Source organism: Sardina pilchardus, chromosome 20 (assembly GCF_963854185.1).
Source record: "Sardina pilchardus chromosome 20, fSarPil1.1, whole genome shotgun sequence".
NCBI classification, from domain to species: Eukaryota; Metazoa; Chordata; class Actinopteri; order Clupeiformes; family Clupeidae; genus Sardina; species Sardina pilchardus.
In genome coordinates this window covers 21,909,678-21,929,677 of record NC_085013.1, presented here as the reverse complement: position 1 = coordinate 21,929,677, position 20,000 = coordinate 21,909,678, and the positions used below count along the sequence as shown (strand labels likewise).

Here is a 20,000-nt window from a genome sequence, read left to right as displayed (position 1 = left end):
GACCCATGACATACCGGATGTGCTGCCATTTTTTGTACACGGGATTGAATGGTTGTGTCGCAACTTTGAGATATCGATGGCTTTGATCACCGCTGCTGGCTTACCACTAGCCCACTCCTGCCCTACTCCTGCCTTAGTCCTGGTCTCACTCCTGGTTTAGTCCTGTCTTAGTCCTGTTCATTCCTATCTCACTCCTGGTTTAGTCCTGTCTTAGTCCTGTTCATTCCTATCTCACTCCTGGTTTAGTCCTGTCTTAGTCCTGTTCATTCCTATCTCACTCCTGGTTTAAGGGCCGATAGCTAACCTAGTCCTGCCTTAGTCCTAGTCTCACTCCTGGTTTAGTCCTGTCTCAGTCCTGTTCATTCCTATCTCACTCCTGGTTTAAGGGCCGATAGCTAACCTAGTCCTGCCTTAGTCCTAGTCTCACTCCTGGTTTAGTCCTGTCTCAGTCCTGTTAATTCCTCTCTCACTCCTGGGTCGATAGCTGATAATGATCATAACAATAACTGTGATCGTAGCAATAAAAACATTCACACTGACCAATGAAGAAAAGCTCACAAAGAAGAAAAATCTCTTTGTGTTGATGAATGTGATGGCTAAAATTTGATGGATTCTGATTGGCTGTCAGTTATAGTTGACGTGTTGACGTCATCATTCATATTAGCTTGAATGATTTTTGCCCCTTATCGTTAAAAGTTATCGTTCTTGGTGTGAACGGCCCTTTAGTCCTATTTCAGTCCTGGTTTATACTGTATCTCTGTCTCACTCCTGTCTTGTCTACTGTACTGTCTCACTCCTTTCCAATCAGTTCACTCCATTCTCACTCAGATCGTACACATCAGATCTGACTCCTGTCTGCTTCTTCTCATTCCTTTCTAATTGCTATCTCTCCTCATCTGAAACTCTTATGTCTCCAGCTTACTGTAGTTGATCTCCTATCCCACTTCAGTCTCATCTGACTATCATTACTGTCTTCTGTCTCTTCTAACTCCGGCGGTCCTATTATATTTATCCGTTATCTTAACCCTGACATCTCTCTCAATTCAATGAAGCTTTATTGGCTTTAACGTTTCAATAACATTATTGCCAAAGCTCAGTTACAGTACATGTACACTTAAAATAGATGTATGGACAGACAATTACATATACATTTGTACATGCAATATGCATAAATATCTCTCTCTCTCTCTATCTATCTCTCTTTCTCTCTCTCTTTCCCTTTCTCTCTCTCTCTCCCTTACTCCACCCCAGAAACCATGCAATTGTAATGTTAATGTATGTTTATTGATGGCATTGTTAGTCATTTTGAACAAAATTGTCTGCTAAGAACTAAAAACATAGCCATAAACACAAACATCTGTGCCCTGATTTTTGCACATTTGTAATGTGCTTTTTCCCCCCCATTGGCCACTGAGCTGGTAGCAGGATCGTGACTGACCTTTACCCTCTGTCTCCCCTTCAGCGTCCCTGCGCTCGGAGCTGAATCACCTTCACGCCACGGCCATCGAGCACCTGAGACAGGTGCACCAGCAGGAGAATAAAGCCGCCCAGCTCGAGCTGGAGAACACGCTAGAACGCAGCAAGAACTTGGTGAGCGCCAGAACCAGTCTTGTGCATCCATTTGGGTTTTATACTCGCGCAATATTTTATTCATGTTATACAACCACAGCAGCAGCAGACACAGTGAGGAAAAAACATGCCAGCCAACTCTCCCACATTTTTTTTTTACATTTTTTTCTCTCTCAAGGCCATCTCCTGGTGTTATTTTTGTTGTTGTTGTTGTTGTTATTTCTCTCTGAAAACCCCCATTATTTGCATGACCGTAATACTTCATTATGAACATCATGGATGCATTCGTTATGCGTGTTTGTCTGATATTTACCAAGTTGCCAGATTGTATATGTAATCCATTATATATGGATCACAACGCAATTAATACAATTTCAACCCATTTGTAAAAAAAAACCTGGCAACCCAAGACCTGAGTCAAGACGCATTTGTGCACTACACAGCTATGATCGCAAGGAGTGCTCGAGAACTGGCTAGCTAACTGTTGTAAAATTGTTAGGGGAGAAATATAGTGTTTTATTATTTACGACCGAGTTTCTGCATAAAAATAGCTATTGAATGTTGTTGTTGCAGTACACTATAGGCTACTTTGTGTCATCAGCTAAAGTGTTAGCCTAGTGTTAGGCAGATAGATAGCAGGTGGATCGTGCATAAACTGGTATGCAGCACTTTTGGTGAGATAGAAGTTTAATGACCAAACTGACGAAATGGTTCAAAGATAGTGATGTACTGGTACTGCATCTCTGCAGTATAAAACACTGACCATGATGCAGCATGTGACTATGGAGTGTCACACAGCATCACAAAACAACATACAGTAGCCTATCCAGAGAAAGGGGGCTATAGCATCATACTGTACACTATTGATAATACACAAGGATCTTCCCAAGTAGGCCTAAATTGCTTACTGCTAAACACACAAATAGCAACAGCAACCGAGGTAGATTATGTGTTTTTTCGCCCTCTCTCTCAACCATTGCAAAACCAATGGTGAAGCCTGAAGCGGGCGGTGGAAAGCAGGGTTTTTAGTATTCTGAGAGCCATCTGTAGCATAGATTCTCTCGGTCAAATCAACGGACTTTCAAGCTCTCCTAGGCTCTCTCCGCCATAGAGGCTTTGGCTACAGACAGGGTCTATTAAACAGTGGGAAAATTTCCAATGAGATGAACACGTCTGTCTGCCAATTAAATGGCCTGTGTGTGTGTGTGTGTGTGTGTGTCTGTGTGTGTGTGTGTGTGTGTGTGTGTGTGTGTGTGTGTGTGTGTGTGTGTTTGTGTATAGTGTTGGACTGGTTGGACTCCTAAAGTGGTTATAGCTTTAGTGGAAATGAGAGAAAAAGCCAGTGTTGCTTGTAAAAGCCTTCCATCAAAGCTCTTGGATTTATACATTATGCAGCTGAATCCAGTTAATGAACAAGCAATTCATTTTCATAGAATATGACTAAAATGTGTGGGTTATGAGGATGTGTGTGTGTGTGTGTGTGTGTGTGTGTGTGTATGTGTGTGTTGATGCGTGTGTGTGTGTGTATTGGTGCGTGTGTGTGTGTGTCAATGTGTTTGTGTGAATGTGAATAATGTGAGTGTGGTGTGTTTGTTGTGTGTACTTGTGTGCGAGTCTGCGTGTCTGTCTGCCTGTCTGTGTGTGCGCGTGTGTGCATTTGCGCGTGTGTGTGTGTGTGTGTGTGGGCAGTCGGTGCCAGTGAGCGGAATTCTCTAATATGCACATCAGAGAATTCCTCCTCAAGCAGCGAGTTTGTTTGTTGTGGAACGCCTGAAATAAACGAGAGCTCATGGGTGTTGTGTATCATAATTGTAGTCTTTTATGCATGAGGAGCATCCATCGGGATGTCGTTCTGGATGAAGTTAATAAGGACGCACGCCAAACTAACTTTCATCCACTAGCCTGGTACATTCAAACGGTGGGCTCCCTACCCGGCCAGGGATGAATCTGGATCTGAGGCAGATCTCAGAAATGACGAGAAACTGATACGGTGAATCCACCCAGACGGTTTCATTAAGACACAAGACGGTTTCATCATAGATAATCCGGACCGTGACGGGAAATGAACATGGCGCCTTTGATAAGGAACAGGATAAAACCACTGACGATTTTCTTCCCCCGTATTTTAATACTCAGGTTAGAATTCTCTCTCTCTCTCTCTCTGTCTCTGTCTCTCTCTCTCTCTCTCTCTCTCTCTCTCTCTCTCTCTCTCTCTTTCTTATTCTCTCCTTCCCTTTCATGTATATCTGTCTGTAGTTAATAATACAGCACAATGGTGTGCCTCCTAATATGACCCAGTTAAATATTTTGTAAGCCTCCGGGGCTGGAAAGGAGAGCTGCCATTGCTTTTGGTAAGCAGATTCTAAAACAGTCTAATTAAATTAACCCCGCGCACACATGAGTGGGTGCATCCACTCAATTCATCCGCAGATACATTTTGGGCACTCAGTCATCCGTGTGTGTGTGTGTGTGTGTGAGTGTGTGTAAAATGTGTATGTGTGTGTGTGTGTGTGTGTGTGTGTGTGTGTGTGTGTGTGTGTGTGTGTGTGTGTGTGTGTGTGGATGGGTGGTCAGCTGGAGTGGCGACAGATGAGCTGATGAGACAGATGAGCTATGTTTGTATGTTTGTGATGCCATGTGTGTGTGTTTGTGTGTGTCCTGCTTGTCCTGCTTGTTCTGCGCGTGACGAGTGGTGTCCTCTGGTCAGGAGCAGGAGCTGTTTGGCCAGATCTCGGACCTGCAGAAGGAGGTCACTTGTAGGAAGAAGCGCATCGTGGACCTGGACCACGAGATCCACTCGCTCAACGAGACCATCAGCACGCTCACCAAGGAGCTGGAGCTCAAGGGCAAAGAGGTGCTGCGCATCCGCAGCGAGGCCAACTTGCAGATCAGGTGAGATGTCTGTCTGACATGCGGCACAGACCTGCCCCGGGTCTGGCTCTGATCCGCCTCACAGCCATTGGACCCCCGACTTACTCTCATTTTGTGCTTGTAAGGACACAGTCTCCAACAGCAAGCTGTTTGCCCTGAAGTCTCAAAACTCATTTGCTCTGACTTTGAGTTGCCATTCAAATAGGGGTTACTCCTCAGGACAGTGTCCACTGTCCAGTAAAGATTGGATAGAAAAGAGGCAGCTGACCAATGAAGGGCTGTTCACACCAAGAACGATAACGATAACTATAAATAAATATTGCTCTCGTTAATATGAATGACAACGTTCACACATAAACTATAACGATAACGACATGAAGAACGATATCGTTGCTGATCACTTTCAGAGCGATTTTGAGAACGATAAAAAGCTAACATCCAATCAGAACCCAAAATATTCTAGCCATCACATTCATTAACATGAGGAGAGACTTTTCTTATCGTTGGCCAGTGTGGACGCTTTTATCGTTATGGTTATAGTTATCGTTATCGTTATCGTTCTTGGTGTGAACGGCCCTTGAGCCTTAAAACTTGATTACTCTGACTTTGAGTTGCCATTCCTCAGGACTTATCCACTGTAAAGATTTTAGATACAAAAATTGGCAGCTAACCAGTGAATTGGAATACAGAAGAGAAACGTTGGAGTAAAATACCTTCACACTGAAGATAATTATTAATAATTTAAAAAGATGAACCACATCAACCTTGTGTGTAGTCAATGTCAGATGATTAACTTTTCACTGGATACAAGTCTGCAGTTCCTTTTTTTTGCGAAGGTGCAAAGGGTATTAATCGGCTTATTTCGGTGTCAATGGTATTAATCGACTTACACAAACAGTAAAAGAAAACTTTAATTTCCTACATGGGGAATATCAGTCGTGACATTGATACTTCATGAACAGTAATGCAGATGGATGTGACAGACCAGGGAGGCTAAAGGGGTCAAGGCGCCCTGGAGACAGTGGGGATGCGGATGCTTATGGATACCCAAAGCAGTGTGCGAAGCTAAATATGGCTGGGAAAAAGCATTCGTCCCTCTGGACACGACGATGACTCAGCTTTGACTGTGAAAGATGCTTCTAAGGACTCCGCTCAAGATATAAATATCCCTCCAGAGACCGGGGAGGAGCACTTCTGAAAGAAATAAACATATTCAGATCATTTCTAATAAATGGAACAGTACCCACACACAGTGTGTGTGTTTTTATGAAGAGAGGAGACGCTTATGATTACGCAACAGAATGTTGCAAGGTCATTTAAACGCCGCCTTTATTGCAGACCAGAAGCTGAATCCAAATGAATAAAGTGGCTGTCACATTAGAGGGAAGCGTGTGTTTACATGTCTTTTAATAGAGAAGAGAGACAAATGGTAATGTTGTTGTGCGGAAGCAATGATAGGGCTTTTATGCCGATGATAAACAAATAATCCATGTTAATGATTCTAACAAATAGGTATGCTTATGGGAGACGATAATGAATACTCAAATGTGGTTATCAAAATGATGACTAGTGATATTATCGGAAAAGTGATGGTAATGAATGACAGTGTTGTTAACGAGATGATGGCTAATGATATTGTTGCTAAAGACATGAGAATGAATAATAATGTAATGCTTCTGGGGCTGACTACGGATCATAATGTTGCTATGGAGATGATGAGGAATGATAATGTTGTTATGAAGACGATAAGGAATGATATTGTTCTGTGTGCCTTGATAAAGCGCTGTGTAAATTGTTATGTAACTGTCAATGTTGTTGTTGTTGTTGTTGTTGTTTAGAGCCCATGAGCAGGACCTGACTAAGAGACATGAGAGGGACGTGGGGGAGATGAGCGTCTCCCACAACCGAGAGAAGCACATCATGCTGTCCGACTTCAACAAAGCCCAGGAGGTGCTCAAGGACAAGATCTCAGCCCTGCAGATCCTGTGAGTACCACACACCTCCGCTCCTCACACACACACCTCACCTCACACACCACCTCACCTCACACACATTCTCACCTCACACACTTCCACACCTCCATACTGGGGTAAGGACCTGACTCCGCCGCTTCATTTTTCTGAGAAAGAGATTTTATGAATGTTTGATGCTATGTTTAACCTGAATAAACCATTGATTACTATCAATGAACTTAAAGATACAGCCAGGTAAACGCTAGAGTTGATTGTATGGAAAATGATGGAGATGATGTATTGATCTCATCTAGTGGATGATATTTTCCCTCTGAGATCTTTTCAATGTTATCATGCTGTGGATGATGAAAACGCTGCACACTATTAAGCATCATAGTAATTACTTTACTGCTGCGTTTAATTAATGGTAATACATGGAACCTTTAGTTTAAAATGTAAATTGATTACATCCTAGAGTAACACACTCCAAATGTAGGCCTACCTATTAGCTCAAACTGTGCTCTCAAATGGAGCTCAGTCATACAGTCCAGGGGACAGTTGTTTGCACAGTTTAGCTGTTCTGCTGCGGTGGTGTGTGTGTGTGTGTGTGTGTGTGTGTGTGTGTGTGTGTGTGTGTGTGTGTGTGTGTGTTTCTGTAAGGGCTGGTGGTGGAAAGGTGGAGATAGCGCCAGGAGACCTGCTTCGTTGGCATGTCTGTGTGCTATTTGTCTGGTTTTGGGATTGTTGTGGGAGCGTTTAAGAAGCGTTTTGCAGCTCTCCTCCTGCTAGCATTCCATGCAGCCTCAGCAGTTCCGTCTGGAGCTGCCGGCTCTCGGAGCGTTTTGCCCCAGGGTGCATCTCTGGTGAAGCAACCCACTGAAACGGTGAAATGGGCCGATGATTTGCTTACTTGTTTGTTCTCTGAGCGTCCGGTTTTTAATCATTCTTTGTTTAAGTAAAGGGTCCTTTGTCCATACTCTTTTGGCTATACGCCCACGGAGATACACTGGACGCTGCTACCACAAGAGACTTTTAATGCTCAGTCAGTTCCCCTGAATACCAACAGATTGCTGTTGATTTGTGTAGTTATATGATTTGTGTGTGAGTTTGTGTGGTTCTATGATTTGTGTGTGAGTGTGTGGTGGGTTGATAAGAGTTTGTGTGGTTCTATGATTTGTGTGTGTGTGTGACGGACTGACGCTGGTTTGCGTGTGAATGTGTGGCGGACTGATGCTGATTTGCGTGTGAGTGTGTGGCGGATTGATAAGAGTTTGTGTGGTTCTATGACTTGCGTGTGAGTGTGTGTGGCGGACTGACGCTGATCTGCGTTCCCCAGGCTGGAGGGCACGGAGGACAAGTTCCGGAACCGCGAGAGCCGGCCGGAGGACCTGCAGGTGATCGCTGAGCTGAGGCAGATGGTGGCGGAGAGGGAGGCTCTGGTGAAGAAACTGGTAGTAGGTATTCAAACTGAAGACCGTTTATGAATCAAACGCACAAGGACAGGCCCGCAGCTACAGTACAGTACGTCTAGTGTGGGTCCACTCTCACTAACAGTACGAGTCTTACTGTCCGGTAAGGTCACAGGTTATTGGTGTGTGTGATTTTACACAAGGGCATATCACCAATGGGAGTGTTTTGCTGTTTTCTGTTTTCAAATCCAGATGGATCTGGCCTAAACTCCCATACTTGTTAAAAGCCACTTTTAAACCATTATTTTTGAGACATTATTTATTCATCTTCTCCCAAGAACCCCTAAAACATAATGTAACAGAAGTAGCACGGTTGACGTCTACTTACTTGCCCCAGTTCAGCGCTCTTTCTGCTGCTCTTGTGGAAGTAGGTCAGTGGTGCATGAAAGTCAAGCACGATCACTCAAGATTATTTCATTTTTAAAATGGTAATGAATGTCATTTGTGTATTGCCCGTGCTGCAGAGCTATCTCTGTTATTGTCCTCAGTGTGTGTGTTTGTGTGTGTGTGTGTGTGTGTGTGTGTGTGTGTGTGTGTGTGTGTCTACAGTATGTGTCTGTGTGTGCATGTGTCTGTGTGTCTGTGTGTGTGTGTGTGTGTGTGTGTGTGTCTGTGTGTCTGTGTGTGTGTGTGTGCCTGTGTGCGTGTGCGTGTCTGTGTCTGTGTGGACTGTACTCTGCTTTATTTGATTGTGTGTCGTCTTGTGTCTTCATGTACAGGATGATAAGAAGTTTTATCAGTTGGAGCTGGTGAACAGGGAGACAGGCTTTAATAAAGTGTTCAACGCCAGCCCCAACGTGGGTGTGATAAACCCTCTCATTAAGGTAAGGCCCTGCGGCGGACACACACACACACACACACACACACACACACACACGCACACACACACACACACACGCACACACGCGCACACACGCACGGACAGACACACAGTCAGTCACTCACTCACTTGCCCACTCACTAGCTCACTGTGAATCAGCATTGTTGAGTTTCTCATTGGTCCCATTTAAACAATTCAAATATGATGTTACACAGGGTCAGTCCACACTTACACACACACACACACACACACACACACACACACACACACACACACACACACACACACACACACACACACACACACACACACACACACAGACACACACACACACACACACACACACACACACACACACACACACACATCCACACTCAGACACACTCTCTCTCACTCTCTCTGTCTCTTTCTCTCACACACACACATACACACACACACACACACACACACATACACACACACACACACACACACACACACACACACACACACACACACACACACACGTTCATACTCACACATACCGATCTGTGTGTATTATTATACGGCTGTTTAATCAGACTCTTCTATAGTGAGACACAACTCTCCCCACTTTTGCATTATGGGAAAGGTGTCCTGTGGCCCTGCCTATGCATCCAGCCCTCGTCCAATGGAATGGGCCTCTTTTGCATGACCCTCCTTTCGTTTCGCCCCTATGGTTCATCTAACTCTACCTTTGGTTCGGTTTTGTTGTTGCAATGTAGGCTGTATGTTTGTATGTATGTATTTATATATGTATGTATGTATGTGTGTGTGTATGTCTCATTGTTTGTGATTATTATTTGTCCATGTTTAGGGTCATGAGATTCTACTTTGCTTTCCAAGCCATTATTTGTCACTAACAATTTCAGTTACTTTGCCTCTTGGCGATTGCTCATTTGGTTAAATTCTTTTAGAGTGAAAGATTTTAAACTAAAGATAAATGATAATTAAACAAAAAAAAAAGGTAAAAAATCTAATTAGCCAAGTGCTCACTCACATTTAGTCCTCCCGAAACATTTTTGTTTGTGTCCTTTTTCGCTGTAGCAAAAAGGTAAAAAGTCCGCGCACCCGTTCGTCAGCTCTCCAAACCTAAGTGTTGTGGAAGCAGAGGGGGGCTCGAGCTCGGGCTCGGGTTCGAGCGTGGGGAGTAGGCTAGAGTGCGCCCCCCCCACCTCCCCCCCAGTGCGGCAGCTTCAGCTCCACACAAACAAAGCGCTCGCCCCGGCGACACCCCCGACAGGCCCCGACCCCGACGCCACTCGGAGGTGAGCCCCACCTCGTCGTCGTCACTGTCGTCGTCGTCGTTAACCCTTTGTTGTCCGCACACCACCACCACCTCCACGCCGTACCATGGCAAGAGACATGCCTAAACCACAAAGAACCCTGTCTGCCATTGGTCTGGTCTCACTGTCTCACTTCTGTATCTGTACACATTTATTTCTGTACCTCAGTAAGTCATCCAACCAAACCAACCAACAAAAAAAAACCCAGTGTCCGTTTGGGTTTATTTGTTTCTTCTCCTTCTCTCTCTCTCTCTATTTCTTTTTGCTCTGAGATTTTCATTTTCAAAAATGAAGAACGAATCGATTAATCAGTGGTGCTTGTCCACAGTGAAATGTGGGTGTGCTTGTCACTTTCCAATGCATCTTGTCGCTGAATTGAAAAAAAAGAAAACACACACACAAATACTTCTGTCTCCCATTTTGTTTTCTTAGTGATATGCATGTATGATCTTGCATACCTCTATTGTTATCATGCCATGTTTATGAGTTAGTCACACACCACACACCGAGCACTCCTCTACCAAGCAGTTATTTTGGCCCTCTGAAATATGATCTAATTTTGGTGTTTATATCATTAATATATCTCTGTTGTTTCGATATTTCATTAATGGCATTGGAATGCAAAACAAAGCATGGTCTGTATCGCCACATTCAGTTTGCTCTGGTGAAGTGCATGTTTCTGTGAACGTTGCGGGTCTTGAACCTTCCTTTATATGGTCTGAGTTGAGTCGTGTGTTCCCGAGTGAATGTCTGTATAGTCCAGCCATTTTTCATTTTGAACAGTAAATCACTACTTCCTTCAAACTCTCAACAGTTCTGATACTTCTACTCTTACTTGCTCTAAGATTACATAGTCGTCAGTTTATGTGGAAATATATCACTGAACAGCAATAACTTTCCTAAATTATGTTTTATTCAAACTGTGCATGGCAGGCTTTGCTTGTCATTCTTGCTTCAGTGTGTAGATATATTACACATTATTCTGCATATTTCTCTCCCCGAGCCGACAACATTTTCATTGGAGTCTGTGCTGTATAGAGACTATATATGATATTGATTTAGGGCGGTTTAGGGGCATGGTGTTTCATATAGATATACTGTATTTGAACTCTTAAAAGGCTCAGGCCTGTTTCATACCATATACAGTATGTTGCAGCTCTAATTTTCATTGATCTTTATGAACAGCTCAAACCTCATCTGAGACGTAAGTGTCATGCAGGCAATTTGAATGCTCTCCCTGTTGATATGGGCACCAAAATGTCAATCAAGACGTTCGACTGGCGTAATGTACACATACTGTATCTGGTGTGAAACAGCCTTAAGTGGCAGTGGTGTGGCATGTGCTGTAACTGGCACGTGTCCATAGTTTAATATTGTATTCTGAAGGATGTAGTATGCTAGTCTGGTTTGCAAAGATGCTTGTGTTGCCACTGTCAAGCCTGCTCTGCTGCCACTTTCTTCTGAACTAGTTCTAATTTATTCTAAATTATTGTAAAAGTTAACATTTTAAATGGCTTAAATGTAAATGAATTTCCCAAGAATTCACATCATATTAGTATATATTGTATATCAGTACATATTTTAAAGTAGTGCGTATGATATTTCGTTATAACAGGAGTTGTAATCATTTTTTGCAGGTGACAATATTGCTGATGTGGTGTGATGTTCTGTGGTGTGTGTATGTGTGTGTGTGTGTGTGTGTGTGTGTGTGTGTGTGTGTGTGTGTGTGTGTGTGTGTGTGTGTGTGTGTGTTAGTGCTCTTACTGGTTTCCTTCCCTCTTCTGTGTAGCCCTCGTGAAACGGAGGACCCCGATGTGGCCCCCAAAGAGCGGGAGCCGCTGGAGCTCTTCTCTCAATACTTCTCTTTCTGACCCTCCATTACGGCCGTCAACTCAAACGCATGTGACGACAAGCAAACAAGCAACCAACCGACCATCAACAAACACGCAGACACACACACATCCACATAAGCACCATCACTCAGTGTGCCATTCACTGTGATTTTATTTATTTTTGTTTTTTTGTTTTGTTTTAATTTCTGATTTTATGCAATATCAAGAGCAAGTAATGCACATCCCCCCTTTTTGTAATACAATGAAACGTTTTGTCATAAACATGCGTATTTCTGTTGACACCTCTCATACGAGGTGTCCGTATAATAAATGTTGATTGGACTGCATTTGAATAGATTTAATGGACCATTACTGTTTAATGTAAACAATGTCTTGCCAGTTTTTGAACAAATTGCACTATATATAAATATATATTTATAATAATCCTCTGTCTGTTATGAGTAATAAAAACCTGGTCAGACTTTGGTTTGTACTGTACAGTGCTTCTTAAAAGGGTTCATTATAGATGTGTCTGTGATGGGTAAGTGTGGGCGCTGAGATACCAGTGCGTTTGTCTGGTCACCTCTCGTCACTTCACTTGGGTTACGCAACACCCAACCACGGATGACTACGAGTGCAGGTGATGGCGGAGATCATACTCCGTCGGGTGCAACTCCCACCTCCCCACCACATCCCAACTTACATCATCGAGAGAGACTCAACACAGGACAGTGACAGGTCAGCGTTTGGTGTTTTGACTTTAAACTCGGACGCACATACCACTAGTAGGCTAGTAAATCTTACTTTTTTATTCCACCTCTGAGGTTGTAAAAAAGTTGAACAGTTTTCCCAGGCTGGAGAAGCTCAGGAGATGAGATGGTCACAGACACAGTGCCTGCAACTGCCGGTTGTAGGCTATGAAGTCATGATGGCTTTTTTGTTTGGTATGGAAACGAATTCCTCCCTCTTGTTCTAATTTCTACAGTGGTGTGATGGAACATGCTCCCTTTACAAAAATACTGAAACACCCCACGTCATTTATTTCAGACACTGTGCATTTTTTGTGTGATCTATCTCCCAGTGAAGCAAATTTCATGGTGAATTATCAGTGTTCTCTATCCCTGATGGAAAAAAAAAATCTCAACTTAAATTTTCTGTTGCTAGGTCAGACAACCCCCCTCCTTCCCTCCCTCCCTCCCTCCCTCCCTACCCCCTTCAAGCTCTCACACACAGACAGACACACTCGCTGCATGTTTTGCCTCCGTTCCAAACGATGCCCTGCCTTGGTGTTTTCAATTCACCTGTAATTGTTTGCCTGGAAACGCACGTAGTGTGACCATGACGATGAGCACAGCGTCACATGAGCAGCACGATAATGTATATGAGCAGTAGGCAGATGAGGATGAGCGAGAAGTTGACAAACAGCTCCTGGAGGTTGCGCTTGGTCTGTGGGTTGATCTCGATGTTGGACGCCCTGCGGATTGCAGAGCGCGTCATGTGCTGCACTCTCTCCATTCTCTCGCTCGCTCTCTGGCGTGCACTGCTGGTGGCCGCGGCCGACTCGAGGGCTCCCACTAGTGGTGATGGGAGACCACTGTAGAAACGGCCAGTGAATTCCAAATGAGGGGATGTTATTTTGGTGGTGATGTGCCAACTGCCTTGGAACTTCAGAAATAATGATAGTAAAAAAAAACAAAAAAAAAAACAGATTTAAGCAGCTGTATCACAATTGGAAGACATCACATACATATTCAGGTGAACCCTGAAATAATAATAAAAAAAAATGCAGGATATTTTTGTATTATTATTATTTCTTCACTACTACACAATTTCCTCTATATCTTTGTGTTAGGGTAAAGGGTTAACTTTGAACTCATACATGATTTAACAAGCACCTAATGGTGTAACTAGATCTATCTGAAGTGTAAATCACTGCAGTGATCTTTAATACTCCACAGTCCAAGTTCAAAGACAAGCCACAGGGCTCATCGGCAAACATTTAAGACTGGGGATGGAGGAACATATAATGGCCCAGACTTCACAAGTACAACTGAACAGCTAGTCATTTAAATGCACAGGCACAGCAACAGCATCATGTTTAATGGCCATACACTCTAGCCTGCATCAAAACCCTCCCCCAAAAGGAAAATGGATGTAATAATGTAATAATGAGATATCACACGCCTTATAACATGAAATAGAACATAGCTCAAGCCTTCTATTAAAAGCTTCTATCAAGCATTCTATTAAAATTAGATGTGCTTTTGTCTTGCCGCGCGCACACGTGCGCCTCCCTCATCTTCTATTTCTGGGAGATTCTTTCATGTTATCGGGATTCTGTGGAGCCTCTTGTGCTTCTCCGTGTTGGTGTTCCGGAGCCATAGATAGCGCTTGTAAGCACTCAGAGAGGTGGGGGCGCTTGATAACGCGGCTCTTCGGGCCCCTCTGGCAGCAGCTAAATCCGCTCGTCCCATGAGAGAGGTGTGATAACAGAGGTTGACATACGCGTCGTCACGGCGACTGTCCCTAATATCTCCTCTGAGTGAAATGCACTCATGTGTTTTAAATTGTTTCATGTTCACTGTCGGTATGGGTTCAGGTTTGAGCCTCTACAATACTAATATAATATTCTTCAAACTTGAACTCAAGCTCAAAAGCTCCACTTTTACACATGCAAATAGTATACCTTGATTTGGAAGAGTGGTCATGGAATTGGCATAACAAAGTTGCTGTGAGGCTAATTAACTGAACTAATTCAGTGTGAGTTAAAAGTAAACATTTAGGAGATGAAAGCTAATGACACAGATATATTAAATGGCTTAAGAAGTCTTCACACTCCTTACATATAATGCTATTCCACACGTTTCCCAAAGAATGTCCAAGTCTACTCTCGGTGTTACATTCTTTTTAACATTTGCAACAACAGAATCATGGCAGCATCATGAAGAATTTACTTTTCAACAGCTGTGCAATTACGCTATGGGTTTCTGAGTTCCTTTTACATAAGCCAGTAAGAGGGCTTTTTGACAGCTCAGCTGTTTCTGAGAACTCATCTCGGCAGGTCTGAATGTTTGGGTTCATTTCCAGGCTGTTGGTGTGTTTCTCTCACTTCCCGTCTGTAATGTGGCACTTCAGTGAGACAGAAGAAGAGCTGAACTTGCATGAAAAAATCTGACGCGGGATCATTATCCTTCCAGAACCGTGAACATACACACACAACCACAGACTCTTAACAACTCCTACATTACACGACACACACACACACACACGCACAGAGAGAGAGAGAGATACTACAGCACACTGCACTACGAGGGAGATACTTTGAGGAGCCCAATTATAATACATAAAAACAGCAGATACAAAACAGTGCTTATCAGCTGCGCTGCCTGTAAACAAGGCCTGTTCCAAACAGCCCTGTTTGAATGTAAGCAAATGAGGGACAGGTAGGTAGCAGCACACAATTCAAATACGAGCTCCCTCAGCTGAGGACAGTGGTGATAAAGGTCAGCTAAAAATCCTCTATTCTAACACACCTGCTTTGCATTGACTGACATTTGTGCCGTCTGCGCTGAAAACAGAAGGATAGTGAAGCTACACTCTTACGCTACTGAGAATAGCACGATAGCGGGATTCCATGGAACACCACCTGTTTTACTGGCAAAGGCTGTTCAGGGAGAAGAATTCTTTTATCTCATGTTATCTGTCAATGGAAAAACAATTTTACTCTTATCAATATATATGTCTCACTCAGTGTGCCACGCAACAGTGGAAACATACACTGACTTTTAAACCATTTCATTGAAATTCCACTCTCCTTACCTTGAGGATGAGGGCTAGTTCTGTGGGCGAGATCCTTCTGGAGTGAGCGTGGAGTTGAGGATGAGGGCTAGTTCTGTGGGCGAGATCCTTCTGAAGTGAGCGTGGAGTTGAGGCTCCAGAGTGATGCTGACTGACCGCCTCACGCCCAGCTTCAGTACACGCTTCAAAGTTTATAGCACATTACCAGTGGGTGGGGAGAACCAACAGTGGCTTATGGAGGAGGGGTGTGTGTGTGTGTGTGTCTGTGTGTGTGTGTGTGTGTGTGTGTGTGTGTGTGTGTGTGTGTCTGTGTGTCTGTGTGTGTGTGTGTGTGTGTGTGTGTGTGTGTGTGTGTGTGTGTCTGTGTGTGTGACTGACTGAGAGTGTGTGTGGTGTTTCTACCTCAGTATCTATTTCTTAGATTTATGTATGCAAATGTGTATACTTCTGTGTGTGTGTGTGTGTGTGTGTGTGTGTGTCCTGTACTGTGTGGGTGGCAGAAACATCTCGGTCCCAAGGCCACCTGACAGCAGTGCAGTGTGACGGTACGTGACAGGACGTGACATCGCTCAGAAGCCCTCAGTCTTTATCAGCCACATGTTTGTGATGATGACACTCTACTCATGAAGGAGGCCGAGATACAGTCTTTGATAGCAGTCTCTTCCCACACCACTGGCTCTAAATAGAAAGTCTGCAGCCACACTTACTTCATAGAGAAGAAGTATTAATGGAGACAGTCTCACTGTAACTCTTTAGTGTTCATCCATTATGTTAAGGCATCACTTGTTTGATGTGATTGAGCGGCCTGCTTGAAAACGTTAGTGTCTGATTTGTTTTTGTTTTGTTTTAAATGCGAGCGAGAGGCCATGACTCTAAGCAGACAGACTCGGAGACTCGGAGGCAGTGGTTTCAAGGGGCCGGTATTAATCCGTAATCATCTGTTTGCTACTTAATCCGATTCCCCTCTCGATCCCCTCTGTGCTGGAAATGAAAGGGCGGACCACAGCAAGCGCTTGATTCGCTGCTGCCATGATGCCATTCTTTCGCCACATTAGGTTGAATCACAGGCACTGGGGAGTGTTTGGTGTGAACCCCCCCTCCACACACAAACACACACAGACACAGACACACACACACACACACACACACATACATACACACACACACACCTCACCCCCCATCCCCTCTATGCTCTGACATTCTGGCTATGATCGTACAAGGTGTTGAGTGTTGTACTATATGTAATGCTTGTAGATATGTTTGCACACAGATTGGCGTGGGTTTCTACTACAATAGCACTGATTCGTCCTCATTACATCACCTACAAACCCAGTGCATTATGGGAGACGTAGTTCTACTACTCACATGTGTATAACAAACACAGTGAGTCAGTTCAGTCACTCTCAAGCTTGGCTCCAGTTAGTTTACTGCAGAATGCTGCCTGACAAAACTAATCCCTGAAGACGCCAGAGTAATCTCCTCAACAGGACAGTGGGATGACCACTGGAGGAGCCCAGCAACTGGTAGATGCCTGACCGAGGCCTCAGGGCTCTAAGTTGAGAGAGAATTCCCGGGGGGTAGACTGGAGGCTATCCTCCATACCATGGACGAATCTAGACAAAAGGCCTTTTGTCAATCCACTACCCATTACATTTGGGTCAATGATAACCACATGCAAAAGGCACATTAAGGTAATCACGAGGGAACCAGGAAGAGCATCCTTGATTTAATTAACCCATTTGTAATCAGAAGTGCATGTATTTGCCAATATTTGCATTTCCGGTGGCACTGAAAACAACATTGAGCTAATGGTAACTTGGGGGACAAACAAAAATGTAAAGTTGACATTTTGTAGAGCAGTAAGCTAAAGTCTGATTCATTTGAATTTCAAAGTGTCTGAGTTGGTGTTCAATGTTTCCTTTTCCTCCAGAAATCCTCTTGGAATAACGTGAAAGGGTTATAGGGAAGTGGCTATAGTATAGACTCTATAGTGACACCTATCCAGGCTCCTGTAAAAAAAACCCAGATCACTGGAGCCTGATGTTCACGATCATCATCAATCACATGAAAGGTTTGTGATTAAAATTGGACATGACGTAACAGCTGTGAGTTTTTCACAGGGTTGTGGTGGGATCCAGACAGAAAAGGTTATTTAATGCAGCGTGATTAAGGGGGTATATTGGCAAGCCTGATCTGGCAGGTGTTCTATGTTGTGTGTCTGACTAAGTTTTTGCTATAATTGTAGTTCTTGTATGTGTGTGTGTGTGTGTGTGTGTGTGTGTTTAAGTGCAATACTTCTCTTATTTCACCTCAATTTTGTGTGTAAAATTGTGTGTTTTCTGTGTGTGTGTGTGTGTACCTCCCTGTATGCATTGCTTGCTCTGAGTGTGACAGTGAGAGAGAGAGAGAGAGAGAGAGAGAGAGAGAGAGAGAGAGATAGAGAGAGAGAGTGTGTTTGTCCTGGCTGTAGCAGCTCAGGCTGCTGGTGGCAGGCAGTCTGGGCTCTTGCTGTGTCCCAGCTCAGCGCGGGCACAAGTGTGGCATGCCGCGGGCTAAGCCCCAGTAGCGGCGGCGGCGGCGGCAGTAGGGGTAGCGGGGTAGCGGGGGTAGCGTGGGTAGCGTGGGTAGCGGTAGCGGGGGTAGCGGTATGAGGGGGTAGCGGCGGTGTTTTGTAATGAGTGCAGGCGAGTGGTCCTGGAGGTGACGAGCTAATGACACGCGTCAGCACACATGGCCCTGCTAAGCCCCACAAGGGCACCAGCTCTTCCCCTGCATGCCCACTCTACTACATGCCACATTCACTCTAGACCCCCACTCTCTCTCTCTTCCAAGCCAAACTCGTTCACTGTTACGTCTCTCTCTCTCTCTCTCTCTCTCTTTCGAGCCATACTCGTTCACTGTAAGACCCCCACTCGCTCTCTCTCTCTCTCTCTCTCTCTCTCAAATTCAAATTCAATGCAAAGATGCTTTATTGGCATGACAAATAAGATATTCATGTTGCCAAAGCAGTCATACAAATGTCTATCATAGTGTAACAGTAACATAGAAACATAATAATACATACACTGCACACATACTGTATCTCTCCTTCAAACCACACTCGTTCACTGTTAGTGCCCTACTCTCTCTCTCTCAAACCACACTCGTTCACCGTTAGTCCCCCCTCTCTCTCTCTATCTTTAAAGCTACACTGTTAGTACCCTACTCTGTCTCTTTCAAGCCACACTTGTTCACTATTAGTCCCTCTCTCTCTCTTTCCCTCCCACAATCCCCCTTCTTTCTTGATAGTCATCTCACTATCTGTTGTGCTGCTTTTCTTCTCTGCTCTCTCTCTTTTCACACACTCATCTCTCCATCTCTGATAAAACACTTCTCTCTCTCTCTCTCTGACATACCTCTGTCTCTCTCATCTGCCCCCCCCACACACACTTTTTTTCTGACACACTGCCATGTTTTCTCTTCTCCCTCTCTCTCTCTCTCTCTCTCTCTCTCTCTCTCGTGTGAGCACGCTTCTCATGCCCCACCCTCTACATACACACTTTTCTTTCTGACACACTGCCATGTTTTCTTTCTTCTCTCTCTCTCTCTCTCTGTATCTCCCTGACACACTTATTCTGTCTCTCCCCTTCTCTTCTACAGTACTTTCCCTGTCTCCTCCCTGCTGCTGTGGCTTGCTTGGTGCCATGTCTTGCCTGAGGTGGAGTGGAGACGAGGGTATTTCAAGTGTGGCATTTGGAAACAGCTCCATTCACTTGAAGGCAGCTGTCAGCTCTTGACTTGCAGGCAATGCATTTTCTGCTGCTACTTCTTCGTCTTTTTTTTTCATATCCTGTCGCAATATATAGTCGTTCGCACAGTTATGCAGTTGTTTACGAATGCTCCTCAATCACCGCAATTTGTCCTTTGATTTGAATTATGTGTAATTGTGTAACCCAATTATGCCTGCACAGTTGCAAAACATTCTCATCTTACCCCCAGAATGCAAACAAGCACCCCCTGCTGGGCAGAATAGCACAGTGGCGCTGATAGCCATCCTGTCAGCACCTGTGGGTTATAAATGATGACGGGCTGACCACAGCCAGGCTGGGGCAAGAGGTGTGGGTTTTCCACAGGACACGGAGACTGGCTGGCCAGGTGGATAAACTGCAATGACACACACTACACTATATGCATACGGGGTGTCTGAGGCATCCAAGATGGTGAGCACAGTAGTACGTGTGTGTGTTTGTGTGTGTGTGTGTGTGTGTGTGTGTGTGTGTGTATGTGTGTGTGTGTGTGTGTGTGTGTGTGTGTGTGTGTGTGTGTGTGTGTGTTTGTGTGTGTGTGTGTGTGTGTGTGTGTGTGTGTGTGTGTGTGTGTGTGTGTGTGTGAGTGTGAGTGTGAGT

General features: G+C 44.3%; 2 protein-coding genes across 2 annotated transcripts in view; one reads left to right on the top strand and one right to left on the bottom strand.

Annotated features, from left to right (window-relative positions):
- fam184aa (family with sequence similarity 184 member Aa) overlaps positions 1-12,289 on the top strand; it is a 35,706-nt gene extending 23,417 nt beyond the window's left edge. The window contains exons 12-17 of the mRNA XM_062523586.1: positions 1,463-1,590; positions 4,277-4,461; positions 6,279-6,425; positions 7,729-7,846; positions 8,581-8,685; positions 11,775-12,289. Coding sequence (XP_062379570.1) covers positions 1,463-1,590; positions 4,277-4,461; positions 6,279-6,425; positions 7,729-7,846; positions 8,581-8,685; positions 11,775-11,783 — 692 coding nt within the window. The 3' untranslated portion in view covers positions 11,784-12,289. The remainder of the gene's footprint in view (positions 1-1,462; positions 1,591-4,276; positions 4,462-6,278; positions 6,426-7,728; positions 7,847-8,580; positions 8,686-11,774) is intronic.
- A 5,878-nt stretch (positions 12,290-18,167) lies between these two features.
- LOC134067092 (ribonuclease inhibitor-like) overlaps positions 18,168-20,000 on the bottom strand; it is a 10,995-nt gene continuing 9,162 nt past the window's right edge. Inside the window, exons 6-7 of the mRNA XM_062522170.1 lie at positions 19,588-19,698; positions 18,168-18,323 (exon numbers count right to left, since the gene is read on the bottom strand). Of these exons, the coding sequence (XP_062378154.1) occupies positions 18,168-18,323; positions 19,588-19,698 (267 nt within the window). The remainder of the gene's footprint in view (positions 18,324-19,587; positions 19,699-20,000) is intronic.